Source organism: Ovis canadensis, chromosome 2 (assembly GCF_042477335.2).
Source record: "Ovis canadensis isolate MfBH-ARS-UI-01 breed Bighorn chromosome 2, ARS-UI_OviCan_v2, whole genome shotgun sequence".
Taxonomy (NCBI): Eukaryota; Metazoa; Chordata; class Mammalia; order Artiodactyla; family Bovidae; genus Ovis; species Ovis canadensis.
Genome location: NC_091246.1, coordinates 37,854,221 through 37,870,441, shown reverse-complemented (window position 1 = coordinate 37,870,441; position 16,221 = coordinate 37,854,221). Strand labels below are relative to the sequence as shown.

Sequence of the window (16,221 nt, the reverse complement as noted above, 5' to 3'; positions counted from 1 at the left end):
GTCTGTTTGTGTTATATTAAAAACTCAGATTCCTTAATATACTACCAATCTCATCAGAAAAGCCTTGGGAAAAGTATTAGGAAGTTGTCAAGCTCTTAGTGGTAAGTGCATATTTTCCAAAATTCTGTTTTCACTTGAAAGCTTGAGTGTTATCATTGGCAACAAAGTTGGTTTTCTTGAAATGACAGGCTCACTGTTAATTTCTTATTAAGTATCTGCCAAAATAACCGAGTCTAAATAATCATAGTTTGTTGGTTACTTTTTCAGGCAAAATGGTGTGTTATGAAAAAAAGTTAATTGAGCTCAGAACTCAAAAAAGTGCAATTCATCTCTGGGCTCCACGTCCATAGACTCAACCAACCATGGGTTGAAAACATTCAAGGGGAAGAAATTCTAGAATGTTCTAAAAACAAAACTTGAATTTGTTTTCTGCTGGCAGCTGTTTGCATAGCATTTATATTGTATTGGATATTATAAGTAACCTAGAGATGATTTAAAATATACAGGGGAGCCATTATGCAACCTAAAAACTTAAATGTTAATGTGAATTTCATCTACCTGTTTACACTTGACTATCCCGTGCTTTCTCCTGGAAAAAACTGGTAGAACATTTAAGTAGCTTTATAGTAGTAGTTTCTACACTACTATAGAAAACCATATATGTCATTATTCTGACATACGTGTGTAAGCCAAAAGCAGTATATAATCCATTGTGCTTATGTTGAAATCCATAAAAATAATTCTGTGTTTATCTAGTCTTATAGGACATTTCTATTCAAGATTATACTTTAAGATGCATCCATATTTTTGTAAACAGCTGGGTTTCATACATCTTCACTGCTTTGTAATATTTGATTCAGTAAATATAACATCATTTATTGATCTGTTCCTTTGTCAAAGGACATTTGTGTAGTTTCCAGCATTTTTTTACTGTTAGTGTTGCTGTTATGAACCTTTTACATGTGTCTTCTTGTACACTTATGTAATAATTTTTCTAAAATTTGTTCATAAGGGTAGAATTTTTGCTTTTCAGGGCATGTAGGCATTTAACTTTACAAGATAATGTCAACAGCCTTTCTGAAATAAATCCAAAATTATAGCCCCCCAAAAAAAGTATACAGGAGGATGTGCATAGGTCGTATGCAAATACTGTACCATATTATATAAGGGACTTGAGCATTCTTAGATTTTGGTATCCATGGGAGTCCTGGAACCAGCCCCTCCCCACCCAGGACACTGAGGGATGACTGTATTTTTGTGTGCAACAAAAGTGCTTTAAGCAGATATCCTACTTTGTTCCACAGAATATTAGAAAGACATGTATATAAGGGTTAAGATTTTTTTACTTCTTCATCAAGGACTTAAGTGAACCTTGCATTTTTTGTCTACTATAAAGTGGTTACAGTTTGGTGCTACTGCCTTGATTTGCATGAATGCCTTTGGCAGTATTTCCAGCAGTTGCTTTTGTACCATCAGTGCAAATGTCAGCACAGTGAAAAAAGCAAATAGTATCTGAGTATTATTATGAAAATAACTGACCTCCTGGACTCCCTGAAAGGATCTCAGGGAGTCGTAGGGGTCAACAGAACACACTTTGAGAACTGCTCCATTAAAAGATCAGCCTGGATCACGGTTCCCCAACATACCTTCTCTGGAAAATACTAGATCTACCATATTTCAAAAAGGAGTTGAGTCAGTGCTTTGTTATAAATCCCACACATGGAGTTCCATAAAGATAAGTTATGTAGCCTCTTACTCTTTACCTGTTTCACATATATTAGCCCTTGCCCACAATATGCTTTCCAAATAGGTAGGTCAAAGGTTGGTATCCCCTTTTGACCAAAAGGAAGAAATCTCAGAGGTATTAAGTTACCTGCCTACAGTCCTTGTGCAAGTAAGAAGTAGATTCGGGTCTGCTGCTGCTGCTGCTAAGTCGTTTCAGTCGTGTCTGACTCTGTGTGACCCCATAGATGGCAGCCCACCAGGCTCCCCTATCCCTGGGATTCTCCAGGCAAGAACACTGGAGTGGGTTGCCATTTCCTTCTCCAATGCATGAAAGTGAAAAGTGAAAGTGAAGTCGCTCAGTCATGCCCGACTCTTAGCGACCCCATGGACTGCAGCCTACCAGGCTCCTCCATCCATGGGATTTTCCAGGCAAGAGTACTGGAGTGGGGTGCCATCACCTTCTCCAGGTTCGGGTCTAGAAGTCTCAACTTCCCACTGTATTTACAGGACCCTTTCCATCACATTATATAGCCTCTGTTTGTTGGAGGTATTGACTGGAGAAAAGTATTGAATGGAGGAGTCCTGGAGGGCCTGGGCTTCTGACTCTTGGTCCCTAGTTGAGAACCATGGCTAAAGACCCGGCCTCCAGCTTAGACCAGAGTTGAACTAACTTCCCTATGGGTCTGAGGCTTAGGAGAGCTCACGACGCAGTCAGCTGCTTGTTGGCAGTCCCCTGTGAATTTGCTGAACTTAACTAGTTATCTGTGGCTTTCATAATCTCTATCCATTTTCCTAACCAAAAAGTTAGGGGAAAAAAAGGATCTGTATCTCTAGTGGAAGTCTTCTGTAGGTCATTTGTTTATAAAATACATGTAAAACTGTCTCGGATTACTCATGGACTTAAAAGTTTGTTGCAAGTAAAAATTGAATGCTTTGCTACCAGACAACTTGAATAAAAGAAAAACTTTTTTTTTTTTTTTAGAAAAGGCAGCCCCTAAAAATTAGCCTCTAAAAATACAAGCCCCCTCCCCCACAAAAAAGTGTGTTTGTAGTTATCTGTGTGCAAATCTCAGACTCATGAAGGTTTGTTTTACCTGCTGCTTCACCAGGTTTTGATGAATTAACCTGCCACTGTGGTGCATCAGTGATCTACCCTCCAGTTCCCTGTGGCACCAGGCCCCCTGAGTGTACCCAGACCTGTGCCAGAGTCCATGAATGTGACCATCCAGGTGGGTCCCATCTGCTTGCCTCCACACCTCATAGCCTGCTCACACTGTATCATTTAGGATGTTGCATGATGGTCTTCTGGGCTTCCCTGGTGGCTCAGCAGTAAAGAATCTATCTGCAATGCAGGAGCCACGGGTTCGATCCCTGGGTGGGGAAGATTCCCTGGAGGGGAGCATGGCAACCCACTCCAGTATTCTTGCCTGGAGAATCCCACAGACAGAAGAGCCTGGCAGGCTGCGGTCCCTGGGGTCACAGAGTCAGACACGACTGAGGGACTGAGCAAGCGCATGATAGCTTTCACTGCTTTCAGGTCACACCGTCGTGGCTGCTGCTTGTTCCCTGGGCTCAGGCTGCTTCTGTGAAGAGGGGTCTGTGATCTGGGCCACAGCTGGGAATGACAGTGCTTTTCATTGCTTTACCATGTGGGTGTCAAACACACCCAGAGTGTCGGGAGAAGCCCCAGCTGGTCTTGTCTTCCTTTTTGTGGCCTCCACTTTTGGTGCATATTTCAAAGTGAAGCATCTTTTTATAAAATTAAAAGTAACTTCAGTTTTGTTGTAGATGCAACATATATAGAAAGAAAGAAAAGTAAAATCAAAAGATTGAAATTAAATCTTATGTAACCTTTTAAGAATTATGCCATCCTGTGTATTTTTCAGACTTCCCTGGTGGCTCAGACAGCAAAGAATCTGCAATGCGGTAAATCCGCCTGCAGTGCGGGAGACCTGGGTTCAGTCTCTGGGTCGGGAAGATCCCCTGGAGAAAGGGCATGGCAACCCACTCTAGTATTCTTGCCTGGTGATTTTTCAGGGCCTTTTTCCATGGACAAAAATATATATTTGCATTTTTTCCCTAAAATAAAAGTGGAATTTTATTGAACTTATTTTAAGTAATAGATTTTTTTCTCTCATTACTGTAATTTTAATCTGTCTCCTTATCAATAAATATTTTTCTAGATGATAGTGGGGTGTCCTGTTACATGGATAGGCCATAACTGATTCAATCAGTCTCATATTGCTGGACATTTGTTTCCAGTTTTCCTGTGATAGACTGCTGTAGACACCAGACCAGTAGCTACTTGACATCACCCACTTTCCTTCCAGTCTAGTCACTGGCTTTCCCCTCGGACTGTATCTGGCCCATCATTTCCTTTTTTGTCACGTCCCAGAGGCAAACCTGATATAACTTAAGTCATCAGATTTGATCCTTAGAGTAAATCTGGCCATATGATTGAGACTGATGAAACAACCAGTTCTTAATTTTTTTAAGAGTGAAGAAGAATTAAGTAAATTCCTTATGAAGTGAGAAGGTCTCTCCTTCCCTGGAGACCTTAAGATGACCCTCCCAGCTTAGCTTGTGAGTGGTGTCCATGCCACTGTGAAGTTAATATTCAAGCAGACACTCAGCACACTCACTCGCACTCACTTCTTTATAGTCACTTGTAGATGTTAAGATTTAGTCCAGATCCTGCTGATGAATGTCCATAGTGAGAACTTAGCCATTTGTGATTTGTTTTGTTTTAGCCTGCTTTCATTCAGCATTCACTTTTCCTGAGCATTTGTTGTATATCCAGCATGCTGTCAGACATAGAGGGAAGTTCAGAGGAAGAAAACAATAACCCAGGACCTGGAGGGGGCTCTGTTGTTTCTGGGAGGAAGAAGATGGTAGTTGAGTACATTTGCCACAACCAGCCATTGCAGGAAGATGGGGCAGATAGCATTGCAGCAAGCCATCTGCCTCAGAACCAAGAGGTCAGGGAGAGCAAGAGAGCTCAGGGCAGGGAGGAGTCAGCCACAGAAGGCTTCGTTGTAGGGGATGAGTTTGAATGAACTGCCTCTTTCAGGCAGTAAAGACATCGAAAGAAGTCAGAGGAAGCATGTTAGATGAGGTAAGTAACCAAGATGTCTGAGCAGAGGGGAGCTGTGTACGGTAGGACCACAAGCATGACTGAGTAATGTGTACAGACCATGTGGCCATGCCTCAGGACACGGGGTGGGCCAGCTGCCCCCTTCTCTGCTTCCGTGTTTCTCTCTCCTCAGCTGGGTTTCTTTTTCCCATGCTCATCTTTCAGCCCTTTAATATAAAGCCAACTACTTTTACTTTCCAGTGACCATTTTTAAAAGTACTTTTAGCTCCTAAATATAAAAGTTCCATGTCAAGTGCTATTATAATATGTATAATAGTTTGTGTGGTGTTATTTGAACATAATTCCTGATTTTTCCTTTCTCTTTCTCCAGTGTATCATTCTTGTCATAGTGAGGACAAGTGCCCTCCTTGTACTTTCCTCACTCAGAAGTGGTGCATGGGTAAACATGAGGTAAGCTTTCTCTCAAGTGGTTCATTGTTCCAACCAGAGATTTATGGTTGGATTTCGTTAAGAGGATTAGCCTCATTGTTTCTCAAAGTAAATATGCTCCAAAGAAGCAGAGATTTGCTATTGCCACTTTTTTTTTCTTTTTTTATCATTGAGGTATAGTTTGCATAAAATAAAATTTACCCTTTTTAGCATGCAAGTCTATGAGTTTTGACACAAGCAGTCATACAGTCATGTCACCACCACCACAGTCAAGATGTGGAACAGGTCATTCACCCCCACATACTCCTTCATGTCCCTTTAGAATTACTCTCCCCTTTGCTCCAGCGCTGGTAATCAGTTATCTGTTACTTGTCCTAACAAAGTCTGTTGCCTTTCCATGAGGTCACATAAATGGAACCATGCAGTCAGTAGCATTCTTAAACTATTCTGCTCTCATTTTTAATCTGGTTACAGTGAAATGAGACTCAGCTAGTAGGCCCTGAGAACATGAGCTGTATTCAGAGACAGCGTCCCAAGTTAGCTAGCATGGAGAGGGATTGCCAGTCTGGGAAAAGTGTTACAGTGAGAACATCCCAAGAGTGCAGGTGGGCTCCCTGCCAGTTACCACCAATCCTTCTCTCTACTCTCTTCACAAATTTCCATCCTGCTTACGGGCCAAATGCCTTCCTCCCCACTAACCTCCCCCTCCCCACTGCCACTACCATGAAGGATTTTCATGCTTATTCTTAGCATCTAAGCTGTATTTGGCACTGCTGACTATAGACCCTTTGAAACAATTTTTAAATTTCTTTAATTTTAAAAAGGCATATTCATTGTAGACTGTTAATATAGTTTTGCTACCCAGAAATACTCTTAAACATTCTGGTGTGTAGACTTCAGGCATGTGTATCACATATTATCCTCTACTGTATGAAGATTATACTGTTTTGTAACCTGCTTTTTTTACTTCATAACATGTTGGCCAACATTTCTTGAAACTCTTGACAACTGTGACAACATGCTTTCAGTATTCTTATCTTGATGGACATTTTTCTCCACTTATTTCCTGTCAGAGGTTCTCAAGTCATAATCCTTAGTATTTATTCTTCCTCTGAAAAATCTTACTTCCTCTAAGAGTAACCATTATGAGAGATCCATGTGTTACTGTTGTGTTGTTGGACTTCAGTCAGCAAATATTTACTGCATGCCTGCTCTGTACTAGGCATCTGGCTGGGTTCACGTGACTGAGAAATGAACCACGGGGGCTGGCCCTGCCCTGGTGGAGCCTTCATTGTGGGGCAGAAAGCAGATGAATGAGCAGTCGATTATAGGTACAGCCATGTGGGAAGTACAGAGTACTGAAGGGACCCCTACCCAGGGAAGGTCTTCCTGGAGGAAGTGACATAAGTAACCTGAAGGACGATAAGAAGATAGGCAGGTGATGTGGGCAGGAGCCGCACAGGGCACAGCGTGCACGGATTAGCCCAGTGGTAAAGTAGCGGAGCGTTAAGTGACTGGGAATGCCTTCCACCAAAATACTGAATCCACAGCAAGGATGTGCTAGACTCTGGGGCCCTCTTCAAGATTACAGGTTATGCCTCATCAGAGTCAAAGTATACTTCTCTCTTTGAGGTTCTTAAAAGACTTTGAGCGGATACATGAGAGTAATCTTTGGTCCCGCAGGAGTAAAATCCCAGCATCTTTTTCCTAGAGTGGGGAATCCTGGGTGAAGGCAATTTCTCAAGAAAAAATGACTTGTGGTTCCATGGCCTGTTGCCTCTAAATTTTTTTTAATGACGGAGCTATTTAAAACTATGGAGACCAGGGGTTGGGAGATGTGAGGAGAGCTGACTGTTTAATTACATAAAACTGCCCTGCCAGCAGTCCGGAAACCATGAGCCAAGGATGCCCCCACCCCCGGGGTTTCTGTCAACTCAGTACCCTAGCTGTTTACGGAGTTAGAAGATCCCCTGACCCTCCCAGTTAGTCATAGCATTTTCAGATACTCCCTAGTTATCTGGTTGCACATGCCTGTTACTCACCTTGGGAAGTTTATGTTGCAAGTCACACTCAGCTGCTAAAACAAATCCTTTCAAACCATAACAAGCATTATTAAATAAAGCTCAGGTTTATTTTCTTTTCAAACTAACCTTTCAGACTTTGAAAGTCAGCCTGATTTAAAAAAAAAAAATTTTTTTAATATACTGATTGTGAACGTTCAGAAATGTTTAAGTAGGAAGTTAAAACCCACCCCAGATCCTGAATGGAGATGAGAACCCGGCTACTTCTCTCCTAGTTACGAAGCAACATTCCCTGTCACCTGGTTGATATCTCTTGTGGACTACCCTGCGGTGCCGCGCTGCCGTGTGGGATGCACAAGTGTCAGAGGCTCTGTCACAAAGGAGGATGCCTGGGGGACGAGATCTGCAAGCAGCCCTGCACCGCCTCCAGAGCCGACTGTGGCCACCCGTGCATGGCGCCCTGCCACCGCAGCCTGCCCTGCCCGGTGACCGCCTGCAAGGCCAAGGTGCGGAGTCCTGGCTCCAGGTGGGGTGTTGGCTGTTGTCCTGGCGCTGCTAGTGAGTCCAGAACTGCCTGCAGAGACACCTTGGTACACATCCTAATTGGGGGTCATTGGTTACAAGGAACTGCAGGTTAACAAAGAGAAAGGTGGACTTCTGTCTCCCAAGCTTGAGATGGCCTTTTAGTTCAGAAAGTACCCACTGCCACCTGACCAGTCTCTGCCTCCCTTCGATCGAATTCTCAAGAGAGACTCTGATTGCCCACTCCATTCATTCAGCAACTATTTAAGTGTCTGTTTTATATACGATGTTATGCTATATAGATGCTGGAGCTCTACCAGTGAACAGGAGACACATGGTTCCATTAGTCAGATGGATAGATACTAACTAGTTACTCAGGTAATTACCCGTGACTCTGCTAAGGATTGTGAAGTAGTTACACCCTTGCAGGGGTTGCGCAGGAACATGTGAGTGGGGGACTTAACTGTTCTGAGGGATGAAGCAAGGTCTCCCCTGAGGAAGTGAAAGTGGAGGGATGAAGTGGAGTCGATCAGACGTCGGCTGGTCCTGGGTCAAGTGTCTGGTTTGGTGGTAGAAACTCCATTCTAGGCCTGCCCCTTCAGGCAGGATTAAGGACAGGAATAATTCCCAATAAGGGGCACTGTAAACCTGGCACTTCCTCCTAGCATGTCAGCCACCGCGTTGTCAGTTTGCATGTGTGGTTAGCTCCTCCATCCTGGAGAGGAGCCTTTCCTTGTCTCTCTGTTCTCTGCCAAGGTTTGATTCGAGAGAGGCTTTAAAAACAAACCTGCCCATTCACATGTTTTCCGTGGGCTGAAAGCTGCTCCATGTTCATCTTATTTCAGATAGAGCTGCAGTGTGAATGTGGACGAAGAAAAGAAATCATGGTTTGCTCAGAAGCATCCAGTACTTATCAAAGGTTAGTGCTACTTAAATGTTAACAATTGGTAGGTCTAGGTAAAGGATATACAGGAGTTTAGGATCTTTGCAACTTTTAAGGAAAGTTTTTAAAATAAATTTTGAGTCTAGTTTTTCAGGTTCAAAGAAAAAGTACTGCTTTTTGTACCTTATTACCTTCCCTAACCTGAATTTGTAAACCATTTTATTTCTCCTCCTCCTTCCTCTCTCTCTACCTCTGGTCTTATTTCACCATGAGATCAGAAGGGAAGATGTCCTGAGGTTGCATGAATTGCTTTCATGTCCCACCATTTGTGGTGGCACAGCCAGGCCCTGTGTTCCTACTGGAGTGTGGGGTTTCTGGCTGTTCTGTGGGTTGTCTTTACAGCCTCCTGAAATCTTGGGATCTGTGTGGTCACATAGGGATCTGAATACAGGGGTGGAGATGATAGGATGGATGGATGAACAGGTGCAGAGATATCATCTTGGAGATGCAGAGATGTGTCATAGAGGTGGGACTTCCGGAGTATGCAACATCAGATTGACTGTGAATACCCACTGAGTGCCTGGCATTGGCCCAGATCTTCAAGGGGGTGCTAAGGAGTTGATTACCTCATTTCCTGTGGAGCTGTTTAGACTGAGTGAGATACCACGTAAATGTGTGAATAGTTACAATAAATGGGCTTCCAAGGCTACACAGATTGTCAAGAGGTAGATTTTTCTTGAAAGACATATTTTGTGTTCTGGTGTGAGGAGAGTCTTGTGAAACTGCAGTGCCTTTCTTCCCTTTCTTTTTTGTACTTCAGAATAGCTGCTATTTCCATGGCCTCCAAAATAACAGACATGCAGCTTGGAGATTCAGTGGAGATCAGCAAGTTGATTACTAAAAAGGAAATTCACCAAGCCAGGTAATTTAAAAAATGTGTAGCTGTGCCTTCTTTCTCGCATTAGACTTAATTTCCAGAGGACAGGAACCATTCACTTGTGTCAGTCCCTACAGTAAAGCCTTGCACACACAGTATTCAACAGACCTCTGACATTAAGAGGCCACACCCACTCCAGTGCAGTGAATCCTACTCAGGACACAGCTAAGACCAGAGGAAACATTTCTGGGCCTCACTCCAGATAGTAGCCAGAGAAAGTAGAGACCTGGGCATGTACATTTTAACCTGCAAGAGAACAGAAAGGTGGCTGTGTCAAGAGAGGGAGAGGGGGCTGTCAGAGGGCTGCAGGGAGCATGTGGGGAGCTGAGCAGCCTTGAGACACTGAAGTCCTTCGAAGGCCTGCCCGCCTGTCCTTGAGAGGGACCTCATCCAGCCATTGTTTGACCATCCAAGAGCTTATTGCTGACTGGTGACGGTGGTTTAGTCACTAAGTTGCGTCCCACTCTTGTGACCCCATGGACTGTAGCCTGCCAGGCTCCTCTGTCCTTGGGATTCATCAGGCAAGAATATTGGAGTGGATTGCCATTTCCTTCTCCAGGGGATCTTTCTGACCCGGGAATCGAACCCCAGTCTCCTGCATTGCAGGCAGATTCTTTACCAACTGAGCTACTCAGAGTAGGAGCTGTGAAACCTGCCCTCTCACTTAATTTTTTTCTTTGTTTCTCAAGGCTGGAGTGTGATGAGGAATGTTCAGCCTTGGAAAGGAAAAAGTAAGTAGTTTGAACTATGATTTATCTAATTGTCTTTGAGCTCTGTGAAGTTAGTGGGAGGGAGCAACCCTTCAAGCATTCATTCAGCACCTGCTCTGAGTCTTTTGCTGCTGTTGGGGAGCAGAAGAAATTCAATCATCAAGAATTGAAGTGCCTAAGGATAAACCAGTTGGGTGATCTCAGCATGTTTCTGAAACATGAGCTTAAGTGGTTTCGGGCAAGTATAAACATTACATGCCCCACAGCATACTAATTCAGGGACTGGCAGACTTCCTGATTCCAGTGGAGATAAGAGGCTTAAAATTTTTTAATGAACCTTTATGTTGAAGTATAACATACATATAGACCAAAACTATCCAGATCAGTGAGTCATCACAAATTAAATACATTGGTGTAATCAGCAATGAGGTCAAGATATAGAAAGTTTCCAGAAGCTGTTCTTACACTCCACTGAGATATAACCTGTATCCTGACTTCTGACAGTTTAGATTATTTTGTCTGTTTTTGGACTTTAAATAATGAAATCATGTGGGTGGTATTTTTGTCGGGTTTCTTTCATTATATTTGTGATACTCCTTTTGTTGCATATAGCAGTATTTTGTTGGTTTTCATTCCTGAACAATATTTATTTTATTTTAATATATCATCACTTACCTATTCTATAGTTAATAGATTACGTGTTGTTATTGGTATTGGGCTCTGTAAAGAACATCCTTGTACTAGCTTTGCTGTATATATGTACTCATTCCTATTGGATAATAAACTCAGGAGTAGAATTGCTGATTAATAAGGTACGTGTATTTTCAGCTTCTGTTGATTCAGCCAGTGTTAAAAATGGTTGTACCAAGTATACTGCCATGAACAGGGTCGTATTTCCCATGGCTCTCGGCTTGTGTCAGCACTTGGAATTGTCAGTCTTTTAAACTTTAATCCATTTTTGTAGATGTATAACTGGATATCACTGAGCTTTTAATTTATGTTTCTCTGATGACTGGTGAGGTTGAACACCTTTACGTATGTTTATTGGCCATTTGGATATCCTCTTTTGTGAAGTACCAGTTCAAGTCTTTGCTTATTTTTTAATTGTATCATCTGTCTTTTTCATGTCGATTACTAGGAATTCTTTATAAATTTTGGATATGAGTCCTTTGTTTTATTTGAGAAGGAAATGGCAACCCTCTCCAGTATTCTCACTTGGGAAATCCCATGGGCAGAGGAGCCTGGTGGGCTACAGTCCGTGGGGTCGCAAGAGTCAGTCGTGACTTAGCAACTAACCACCACCTTTATATTTTTAAGACCCAGCACAACCAAAAATAAATAAATTTTTTAAAGGAGAATAAATTTATTTTTGGTTGTGCTGGGTCTTCATTGTTGCTTGTGAGCTTTGAGCTGTGGCTAGCAGGGGCCACTCTACATTGAGTAAGAATAAGTTTGTTGCAGTGCATATATTTCTCATTGCACTAGCTTCTCTTGTTACGGAACACAGGCTCTAGCACATGGCTTCAGTAGTTGCAGCTCACAGGCTTTAGAGCATAGGCTTGATAATTGTGGCTCAAGGGCTTAGTTGCTCTGACACATGTGGAATCTTCCCAGACCAAGGATTGAACCCATGTCCCCTGCATTATCAGGCAAATTCCTATCTTCTGTACCACCAGGGAAGTCCTGTTTTGTATATTGTTGTTTCTCACACTCTGTACATTCACTTTTCACTTCCCAAATGGTGTCTTAATAAATAGAAATTTCTAATTTTAATGTAGTTCAGTTTATCAATCTTTTCCTTAGTTAATAGTACATTTTATAGCTTGTTCAAGAAGTATTTGTCTATCCTGAGGTCATATTGGTATTCTGTGTTATTGTCTAGGAACCTTATTTTACCTTTCACATTTAGAACTATAGTTGACTTGGACCGATTTTTTTTTTTTCTACTCATAGTATAAGGAGGGTTCATGATTCCATTTTTTTTTTTTTCAAACAAATGTTCACTTGACCAATATCGTTTATCAAGAAATCCTTTTCTCAGTTTGCTGCAGTGCCACCTTTGTCTTAAAGCAAGTAGTCATGTTGCATATGGGTTATTTCTGAGTTCATTCTGTTCCATCATGTTAGTATCACGTTATCTGAATTATTGTACCTTTATAACAGGTCTTAAAAAGTGGTAGCTTATCTCTTCAAACATGGTCCTTCTTCAAGATTGTCTTGGCTATTCTCGGCCATTTGCATTTCCATTTAAATTTTAGAAATAGGTTATCAATATCTGCAAAAAAAAAAACAAACTGGGATTTTGATTGAGCTGGTATTTATAAATCAGTCTGGGAAGATTTGGTACTTTGTAATATTGAGGCCTCTCGTCCTTGAGCAAAGTATATCCTTACATTTAGTCATGTTTTCTTTTAATGATATTTTTATAGTTTTCTGTATATATATAGATTTTGTACATCTTTAAGTAGATATGTTCTTTGCTGTTTGATGTTTTTTGATGCTATTATAAATGGTATTTTTTTCTTGTTATCACTTTAAAATTTTAATTCTCTAATTGCTTGTTGCTGGCATGTAGGAATACAGTTGATATTTGTTGACCAGTGTTCACAACCTTGCTAAATTACTTATTTCTAATAGTTTATCTGTAGCTTCTTTTGGATTTTGCATGTGCACAATCATGTCCTCTTCTAATTTATTTCTAATTCTTAACTTTTTTCTTTTTCTTGGCATATCACACTGGCTAGGCCTCCAGTACAGTATTGAATAGAAGGTAGTGATAATAGATATTTCACTACTGTCTATGATGTTTGTTGTAAGTTATTTGAGTATATTCTTTATCAGATTAAGGGGCATTTATTCAGTGCCTGACAAACTTTCTAGTTCCAACAGAGATTAAAGGTATAGTTCTGTGAAAATGTTTATATTTGGAGAATTTAGGTGAAGAGTATGTAGGAGTTTATTGTAATTTTTTTTTTGGCTGCACTGGATCTTTGTTGCTGTCTGTGGGCTTTCTCTAGTTGCTGTCTGTGGGCTTTCTCTAGTTGTGGTATAGTTCTGTGAAAATGTTTATATTTGGAGAATTTAGGTGAAGAGTATGTAGGAGTTTACTGTAATTTTTTTTGGCTGCACTGGGTCTTTGTCTGTGGGCTTTCTCTAGTTGTGGCAAGCAGTGGCCTCTCTTGTTGCAGAGCATGGACTCCAGAGTGTGCAGGCTTCAGTAGTTGTGGTCCACAAGCTTAGTTGCCCCACAATGGCATCTTCCCAGACCAGATTCGAAGCTGCTCTGGACCAGTAAGGAAGTCCCATTGTAATATTCTTGTAACTTAACCATTCTTTGAAATTTTTTCAAGATAGAGTTAAGCAGAAACAGATAAATGCAAACAAGTGCAGTCTTGTTTTACCTAGAAGTGCAACCTTGAACAATTGTTAACAATACCTTTTTAGATGATTAAATGTGTAGATGGTAATATGATTAATAGCACCCCCCAAATTTCCTTTGGTTTGACCCTTATGGTAACTTTGTAATAATTTCTATTCAAAACTCTTGTCCTTTAAGAACTGTCGCATTGTTCTCTGCTGCAGTCCAGAGATTTCAGAAATGCTGTAGTGAATGCATAGAGGGCCTCCAAAACACGGAGATGCACCTTTGTGTAGTTGAGACAGGATTGTACAGCAGTTAGAGCCAACCATAGCTCTAGAGTTAGACTGCCCAGAATTGAATCTTAGTTTCACTCACATAGCTGTGTGACCTTGGACAAAACACACTATCCCTCTAAGCTTTCATTTTCCCATGTATCTGTGAATAGTGAGTGATAATAATAGTATCTACCTCCCTGAGTTGTTATGAGGGTTAATACATTAAAACTAATGATATACATAAAACTCTTGGCACAAGCCTAACACATAGTAGATGCTCAGTAAATGAAAGTTATTGATTAGAACTAGCTATTTCTGAAAGCCTTTTGAATTTCTCCTCAATCTTCGAACAATGACATAATGACCCTCACTATATAAGGATTCTTTCTTACTCACAGACCTGAAAAAAACAAAAAAAAAGACATGTGGATTTGAAAAGGAAAATGCCATCTAAAGTTGCAAATACATGCTCCATTGCAGAAATGGAAAACTGGCAGACCAGATTCATCCCACAGTTATGTTTTATTGGTGTATACATTTGAATTAGTGGCCAACTAATCAAAACATTAAAAGATCTCCCCCTCTAGGAATTCTCTTGAAAATATGAAAACTAAACCGCTGGTAAAAAATTAGAAAACCTAACAACAATAAACCAAATTCTTATGGGCATTAAGCTTGTAAGAGATCCCTGTCTCTTTGTAAAGGAAAACTGTATAAATGCTAAACTGAATTTTAACTATCTTAAAAAAAAAAAAAAGGACATAACCAGGTGTTGGTGAGATGGCATAACACTCATACAACTGCCAGTCAAAGCACAAACAGCGTTGTGGACCCCTTGGACCATGATGATCTGGGTCTCAGGTCCATACTATTTAATGCAGTTATTGCCACACCTGGAAACATTTTCCAGAGAAATAATCTTAAAAGATTTTTGCTCAGAGATATTGTGTTACTTATCATATTGAAAAACTGGGGGAGTGTTACAGGAACCTAAATGGGGAATGCTTATGTAAATTGTGGGACGTATAAAATTAGAAGATTATGCAGCTGTTAATACAGGGAGTGTGAAAATCAGACAGTAATATGAGAAATGCTAGAAAAGATTCAGAGTTTCATGTGCTGTTTAAAATTACAGAAGGAAAGTATGAAACGGAGTGCATTAAAATTAACGCAGCACTTACGTTGTTAATGGAATTCTTTATTTTGTAGACTTTCTGTAGAGTGATGTTAATTTTAGTATTCTCTTTCTACTTTATTCATCTGATGTTCAGGTGAAACCTCAGGAAATCTTTCCCACTGACCATCCCCAGTGCGTGCCCTCCCTCACCCTTCTCTTCACCAGACGATGAGTCTCCAGTGTCAGCCTACAGCTTGCTCAGAACCATCTAGATATATCTTACTTATTTTGCTCTGTGAAGACAATTCAATATCTTGTCCCAAGTTGTTCTTATTCTCCTGAATAATCAGATTTACTGAAATGAGATGATTAATGTATAAAAAATATAGAACCTGGTGGGCACTCTGTTACTGTGAGATAATTTTCCTCCCCCTCCTTTCCTTTCCTTTCACTTCACACTTCACTCTCTTTCAGGAGGTTAGCAGAAGCATTTCATATCAGTGATGATTCTGATCCTTTCAACGTACGTTCTTCGGGATCAAAATTCAGTGACAGTTTGAAAGAAGATGCTAGGTATGTGACTTGATACCTACTTTCTTAGGTGTGGCTTACCAGTTGTTTCCTCTTTTAAGATATGCAGTCCTCTGTGGTTGAGCCAGTTTATATATTTCTATATCTATTATAAGAAATTATATGGTATTTAATAAGTCATTCTCTTGGTTTCTCAAAATGTCCCATTGGAGAGTTGAACTCGGGAGGTGTGTGTGTGTGTTTGGCCCCTGTGATAGGAGCTGGGGCCCTTCAAAGGTTGGACTAGCTTGCAGTGAAGGGCCTCTGGCCACATTCCACCTCTGCCCATCCAGGTCTCTGTCACACGGTGGTACTCTCTTGGGTGGTAACAGGTCTTATTTTCCGCTTGTCTCCTGGCCCTCTGATGACTGTTTCTCTTTCTGTCTTCTCTCTGCTCATAATTGTTTTCTTATTACTTTCTCTTCCTTTGTTCCATCACATTCAGCCTTCTGTTATCTGACAGTTCCTGCCTGGCCTCTGCAATTTTCCTGCCCACATTTTCCATTTTCTGCACTGTATAGGCAGAGGGTGGATGGAAGGGATCTCAAAAGAGCAGAAACAAATGAAATTAACTGTG

General features: G+C 41.0%; 1 protein-coding gene across 7 annotated transcripts in view; it reads left to right on the top strand.

Annotated features, from left to right (window-relative positions):
* NFX1 (nuclear transcription factor, X-box binding 1) overlaps positions 1 to 16,221 on the top strand; it is a 63,776-nt gene that overhangs the window by 43,816 nt on the left and 3,739 nt on the right. For all 7 annotated transcript variants that reach the window (XM_069575900.1, XM_069575901.1, XM_069575896.1 and 4 more), the window contains 7 exons: positions 2,835 to 2,954; positions 5,190 to 5,269; positions 7,545 to 7,775; positions 8,637 to 8,710; positions 9,495 to 9,596; positions 10,301 to 10,342; positions 15,549 to 15,647. In XM_069575900.1, the coding sequence (XP_069432001.1) occupies positions 2,835 to 2,954; positions 5,190 to 5,269; positions 7,545 to 7,775; positions 8,637 to 8,710; positions 9,495 to 9,596; positions 10,301 to 10,342; positions 15,549 to 15,647 (748 nt within the window). The remainder of the gene's footprint in view (positions 1 to 2,834; positions 2,955 to 5,189; positions 5,270 to 7,544; positions 7,776 to 8,636; positions 8,711 to 9,494; positions 9,597 to 10,300; positions 10,343 to 15,548; positions 15,648 to 16,221) is intronic.